Source organism: Uranotaenia lowii, chromosome 3 (genome assembly GCF_029784155.1).
Source record: "Uranotaenia lowii strain MFRU-FL chromosome 3, ASM2978415v1, whole genome shotgun sequence".
Taxonomy (NCBI): domain Eukaryota; kingdom Metazoa; phylum Arthropoda; class Insecta; order Diptera; family Culicidae; genus Uranotaenia; species Uranotaenia lowii.
In genome coordinates, this window is record NC_073693.1 from 200,005,072 (window position 1) to 200,012,049 (window position 6,978).

Sequence of the window (6,978 nt, forward strand, 5' to 3'; positions counted from 1 at the left end):
ACCGAATATTTTGCAAAAAATACCGTTCAATAGCTCAATTTATGATGCAACTTTCATCTGAAGACACCAAAGTGGGCCATCAACACCTTGAAGAGTTATGAAAGAAATAATGACAACATACCTCTTTTTTTTTCGCTTCGGAAACAAACAATGGTCGAACAACTGCACTCACATATGGAGGTAGCGCGCACTTCTAACAACATGGAAACAAAAGAACTTACCAAAGCAGGTAAAAAACACTATTTTTCGTCCTTTTCAGACTGCCCCTACTCGCATAACAGTTCCATATGAATTTTCGTCATTTTAGGTCAACATAAGGCTTCAACATAAAAGACTAAAAAAAGAGTTCTAGAAATTTCGAAAAAAAATATCAATTCGTGGCTGTCCTATATGAAATATACCTGAATAACAGTCCCATAACCCATATGTGAAATACCACGGATTTGGTTAATTTTCAATGATTCTTTCGGCGAAATAGTCTTTGATTTATTGCTTTGAATCATTTAAAAAAAATTTAACTCACTTGATGTCGAATGATGCTCACGAGTTTTCGAAGGCAGGTCTGACTTCCTTAGGAATGGCTTCCTGAGCGAAAAACTATCGGATGCAATCAAAAATCGTAAAAAGATTCAACTTACAATGTGGAATCTACTATATTTTGTATGTTTCTTTTTCTGACAATTGCATTTAGAAGTTCAAAAATGATCAAATTTAAGTCTTAGAAAGTAGCTTGGTGAGAAAAAAATATTCTGTATACTGTTATGCGAGTAGATTTGAAAAAGGTTCCAAATATGGTCGGTTAACAGTCCCATAATGAATAAAAATGGTGCTCTCGACCTTACCAATAACCCAATTTCTAAAATTTCAGGTCTTACGATTTATTATGAAAACCTAGAAACGATTTTCGTTTATGCCGAAAGTGGTGATCACAATTTAAGAATGTATTCCAAAACAGGAAAAGCTGATTTTCTCGCTTGCTTGTTTTTGCATATGGGACTGTTATGAAAGAAGGGGCGGTAGAGTGTTGCAGCTAAACTGACTTCATGTTATATACAAAAATCTAATAACGTATTCGTTTATACCCAGTTTTGCACCAGGTCACAACAAGTTTTGCAAATTTTGCTGTCCTTTTTAGAAATTTATGCGCTCAGTTTTGCATCCGTAATTCTCCAGATTTGATTTAAAATGGACGGTGGAACACTGAAGTTTCGTTTGTGAGCGATCGAGGTAGCAAAACACTGACGACGAATTATGTTCGTTCTAGTATGGTAAACCTCAAAACTGGGCGAATGGAGAAAACGAATTCGGTAAAAGTATCATATTTTCAATGTCATATTACCTACAATGGGAATGATACTTTTTACAGCATGGGCTGGCCATACTGAGCTTTGATTAATGGGAAAGAATTTTGGTGTCCAGTGCTTAGCTCCCGCTATAAAAACTATGTAAAGCACGTCTATATTTCATTTTTAATTCACATTTTTGTGATCTCAAACACAGGGACTGAACCTTCTACTATTGGCATAGATTATGCTTCACAATGATCTTTGATCGAAAAGTTGATAAGTTATATAGCATATAACCAGGTTGTAAAAGCAACATTTCCATTATTTGTTATATCACATTAACAATACGATACTAAGAATTTTGGTTAAAATTTAAAGTCAGTTATGCTGCAAACACTCTACAAAGCACGAAAAAGTAGTGTTTTTTACCTGCTTTGGTAAGTTCTTTTGTTTCGATGTTGTTAGAAGTGCGCGCTACCTCCATATGTGACTGCAGTTGTTCGACCATTGTTTGTTTTCGTCGCAAAAAAAGATATTTATCGTCATTATTTCTTTCATAACTCTTCAAGGTGTTGATGGCCCACTTTGGTGTCTTCAGATGAAAGTTGCATCATAAATTAAGCTATTCAATGGTATTTTTTGCAAAATATTCGGTGGTGCAGACGGTACTTTTAGACGCCATTTAAAGATTATTTACAACTTTTCATGTTGAAGGTGTTTATTTATTTTTTTTTCAACTAGTTTATTTGGAAAGCTGATAAAATTTCAATGCATTTTGATGTGCTATTTTATAACTTCCGTTGAAAAATAACAGAGTTATGTAGCTTTGAAAAATGGTTATTTTTTATTGACAAAAAAATCTAACCGAAGCTAACTCAAAAAATAAAAATGTTAGAAATCTTAAAAAATACATGTGTTTTTAAGTCGTAAAAATGAACCAAATTTTCGGGAAAATTTGAAGACCCCCGGCGCAAATTGTCAGATAATAAAAAAAAATCCCCACCTGTTTTGCAGGACAGTCGTCCGGCATTCTTTCTACATGTCCTGCCCAGCGTATCCTGAAACCAAATGAGTACTTACAAAAAAAATAACCGCGTTATAAAGACATTTATTAAAACCTAGGATAGGGGAGATGAGGGCATAACGAGCACCCAGGGCATAATGAGTAATCCTTTTTTCTACATAAGTACGTATTTTCTTAAACAAATTTTCATAAGGATTTGTTGCGTACTATCCATAGTGTTAATTTTTCACCAAAAAAGAAATATCATTCTCATCATTACAGAAATATTAAATAATAACCAGCTTGGTTCTCAAGTGACGAAAATATTATAATTTTTGAGCACCACCAAATAAGCTTTTATGACCTTTAAATCATTTTGATCTGAAATGTACGCACTGCAACATAATCTACACATTGTTTCTCAATTTTCAACATCATAAAATTTTTGATTTTCCACTTTAATCAATTTTCAAACGCTTTTTTACTTTAAGTTGTTCACTAGAGGCGAACAGAGCACTTTCAATGAAGGCATAATGAGCATTTTCTGCCGGGGAATCTAGCAGCGAATTCGACTCGATGAAGTCAACTGAATAATAGAGCTACAGCTTAGCTTGTTTCGTCTGTCGATTTGGCCTATTGGTAAGGTGTCGGAAAGGTAATCAGTAGACTCGAGTTCGATTCCTTTTCGAGGGGATTTTTTTTTGCACATACCATTCATGATTGATTTTTTATATTGTTACATTATACGGCTAATAGCATCAAAGCATCATCCGTCGAACAAAACACCAGAAACATAATGTATGAGCATGTGTTCATTCTTTGAATTCTACAAACAGACCTAGATTATTTGGTTATTGCTTTGTTTGATGAATCTACGCCTCACCGTTTAGTGCAATCATGATCATGAATGATAAATGAAAAAAAAATCACCTCGACCAGGAATCGAACTCGAGCCTACTGATTACCTCTCCGACATCTTACCAATAGGCCAAATCGTCAGACGATACAAGTCAAGCTGTAGCTCTATTACTCAGTTGACTTCATCGAGTCGAATTTGCTGCTAGAATTCCCGGCAGAAAACGCTCAATTAGAAATTTTTCAAAGAAATGCAGTTAAACAAAGTATAATTCAACAATTTTTTATCATGAATGATAAATTTTTGTAGATTTATTCATCTTCTAGCTTACCATGTTGCTTTTTTGCACTACAAATTGAAACGGCTAAATATCGGCTAAAAAGTTCCCCTAGCTTTTTCCAATTTTTGCATAAAATTCACTGTAACAACCGAGCAATTCACATACCAAATGCAAAAACCATGGGATTAAGTGTAAAATTTGTCGCTGAATCGAATGGTGTACACCGCTTAGTGCTTAGCTTACTAGAATAGCCACAATCACCCCGTTTTCCCCTAAAATCAAGCAATATGTTGAAAAAAATCATTATAACAAATGACAATGCATCAAAAAGTGCACAAAAATGATTCAAACAAGTGTAAAATTCGTTGCTGAATCAAATGATGTACACCGCCTAGTGTTAATGTTTATGAGAAGAGTCTGAATCACCCCAACTTACCCTAAAATTAAGCTAAATGTACCAAAAAATCGTAGTAATAAACGAGAAAGCATCAGGAAATGCACAAAAGTGATTGAATCAGATTGTAAACATATTGCTTAATTGAATGATCGACACCGCTTAGCATTAGGTTTACGAGAAGCGTCTCATTTCCTTCAATTTCCCCTAAATTAGTTCATAAATTCATGCAATATAATTTAAAATATCCAAATGAGAAAGCACCAGCAAAGTTTATTAAAAAAATCAAATCAGGTGACTTACTGGTCAATCTAATGAAATTAGGCATCGTTAGGAATTCAGTTAATGAGAACAATCCCAATTGCCCCGATTTCCCCATGTCATATACTTAGAAAAAAAAAACTTTATAACAATTGTCATTCCAGAATTCTGGAATAGACTGGAATCTTCAGGCTTATTCAGCGACCCCTTCCCATGATCTGATCTGGCCCTTTTTTTCCTAGGATTTTTACTCTTTTGAGTAATTCATCCTTCCGATCTGGCCCAAATTTGGCATGGGATCTGTATATACAGTATACTATATATTAGTCGGGTCATTCGGGGCACTCTAACCTACATGTGCAAATCTCTTATTAGAATCAAAATTCCAAATCCAAATTAATTGTTTTAAATTCAGACTCCAACTACCATTCTGTAGGGTGAATAATATTTATATAGTTAGATAACCCTGCAAGCGTTCCGCGTAATTAATAATCATTAAATTGATGAACAACGTTTCAAATAAAGAAATTGTTAAAAAAAATTGACGAACAATAAACAAAATAATTATTTATTTGATTTAAGATAGCAGTGATTTATAAGTATTGCTGAGCGAATAACTAAAATAAAATTCTTATTTTATTTAAAATTATCTTCTTTAAACATTCACATGCTTTTAAACTAATAGAAAAATGTATTTTTAGCTTAATTTTTTATGTCTTGTTTCTATCGGCTTCTTTTTTTTATTTCTCTTGTTTTGTAAGATTTTTTCATTGAATTAAATTAATTTAGCATTTACGTCGTGTTTAAATGAATAAAAATATTACAATCACTCGTACTCGTATATTGAGGGATGAATGAAATCCCGGTGTAAAAATCCTTATGACCAAATTAAAAAAAAAAGTTCTCGTATATTATCCTTACCTACTCTTAAATCATCGTATTCACATTTGAATTTGACGAAAAGCTCTTTTAAAGTTAATTCTGATTCCCGCCACGCGTTGCGTTGTGTCTGCAGGTACATTTGTTTTGAATGTAAAACTCTCCACAGAATGGGCGGGTGGGGAGGAAAAAATCGAAATTTGTTTCCAACACAGCTTTGCACGCCCGTGTGTCAAAACAACCAAAAGCTTGACGTGTTCTTTATAAACTGCTTGGCCGCTACAATGGATTGAGTCCAAATCACTGCTTTTAGAGTGACTATCGTGCGAATGCGTTGAATTCTGCTCAAGTTTAAAACATAATAAGTGAAAAAATTGTGACGCGTGTCACAGCCCAACTTTGCGTGGTCATTGAGGAATCGAATCAATAAGATCAGGATGTCCGACAAACAGAAAGTGCTGATAGCCGCCGTAGGCATATTCGTGTGTTACTTCTACTTCGGGATCATTCAGGAGAAGATCACTCGTGGCAGGTATGGGTCAGAACTCCAGGAAGATGGAACCCGTGGGGAGCGATTCACATTCACTCTGGCACTCGTAGGGGTGCAATGCATATGCAATTGGATATTCGCCAAGGGTAACATTATTTTGTGTTTTTATTCAGGACCCTCGATTTATATCTATCGCTATTTCAGGTATGCTGATAGTGTATCCGCAGTCTCAGGATTCTACACCAAAGGTGTACTACGCTAGCAGCTCCTTGACTTATCTATTGGCGATGATCAGCTCCAATATGGCTCTACGTTGGGTTGCTTACCCGATGCAAGTTGTAGCTAAATCGGCCAAACCGATCCCGGTTATGCTGCTTGGTGTGCTTTTCGGACGAAAGTCATACGCGTTGCAAAAGTACTTTTTTGTATTGTTGATTGTCATTGGCGTTGTGTTATTTATGTTCAAGGAAGGAAAGACTAGCAGCAGCCCGCTGGAACAGGAAGGGCTTGGTCAATTGTTGTTACTCATGAGCCTAACCATGGACGGTTTAACGGGAGCGGTTCAAGTGAGTGAAACTTATAAAATTATGTTTGTTGTAGCATCTCAACTCTGATTTTCTTAACGTTTCAGGAACGAATGCGGCAACATAGCTCTCCCTCAGCGCAGCACATGATGTTGTCCATGAACGGCTGGAGTACGGTATTCCTGTTCTTTCCTCTGCTTCTTTCTGGAGAGGGTTTCGAATTTATCGCATTTGCATCCAAGTACCCTCAGATGCTAGGCCATTTGGCAACACTATCGTTAGCCGGTGCCCTTGGACAGTTGTTCATCTTCATGATGGTATCGTCGTACGGAGCCCTGGCATGTTCGGTTGTAACAACTACGAGAAAATTCTTCACCGTGCTGTGCTCGGTAGTTCTTTTTGGAAATTCACTCAGCAGCCGACAGTGGCTCGGTGCCGTGCTAGTTTTTGCTGGTCTATTTGCGGACATGTTTTACGGAAAGAAGGGACCAGCGGCTTCGACCAAAACTCCTTCGAAGCCCAAAACCAAAAGTGAGACTGAAGAATTGCTAAAATAGGAAATCGCATCTAGGCCGCCGGGATCTAATCAATTGTCTATTGGATGTAACTTCGCACAAACTGTAGAATCTACTGTCGTAAATGTGCAACCAGTGTTGAACTGTTAATTGTGAGGAATATTTTAGTTTAAGAAATATAGATCAATTATTTCTAATCAAAATCATTCATATTGTTTTGAGTCACGCCTCTATAAATCTTGGCTTGTTGGAATTCATTCATCAAAACCTAAAATTTTCACACTTAGGCGTGAAATGCATCTGTTGAGCTAACCGAAGCTTATTGTATGTGTGGGGGATAATGGTTTAAAACAGAAAGAATGTCTGATTCAGAACTCAAAGTAGAATAGGAAAGACTCAGATTTCAGATCAAACTTTCAGAATCAAACTATGAGTCTGATATCAGATTGAGATTTTATATTCAGCCTCAGATTTCATATTCAGAATTAGA

The 6,978-nt window shown here is 35.9% G+C and overlaps 1 protein-coding gene across 1 annotated transcript; it reads left to right on the top strand.

Moving 5' to 3' along the window:
* The first annotated feature begins 5,172 nt into the window (after positions 1 to 5,172).
* On the top strand, positions 5,173 to 6,694 carry LOC129754583 (solute carrier family 35 member B1 homolog). The gene is made up of 3 exons (XM_055750724.1): positions 5,173 to 5,595; positions 5,654 to 6,015; positions 6,081 to 6,694. The coding sequence occupies exons 1-3, from the start codon at positions 5,397 to 5,399 to the stop codon at positions 6,528 to 6,530; spliced, it is 1,011 nt and encodes a 336-aa protein (XP_055606699.1). The 5' UTR covers positions 5,173 to 5,396; the 3' UTR covers positions 6,531 to 6,694.
* Positions 6,695 to 6,978: the final 284 nt, after the last annotated feature.

Bases quoted from the DNA above. Each gene is read 5' to 3' on its own strand.
- LOC129754583 (XM_055750724.1), top strand. From the start codon at position 5,397: ATGTCCGACAAACAGAAAGTGCTGATAGCCGCCGTAGGCATATTCGTG. The intron at 5,596-5,653 runs GTAACATTATTT...TCGCTATTTCAG, and splicing joins CAATTGGATATTCGCCAAGG to GTATGCTGATAGTGTATCCG. The intron at 6,016-6,080 runs GTGAGTGAAACT...TTAACGTTTCAG, and splicing joins GTTTAACGGGAGCGGTTCAA to GAACGAATGCGGCAACATAG.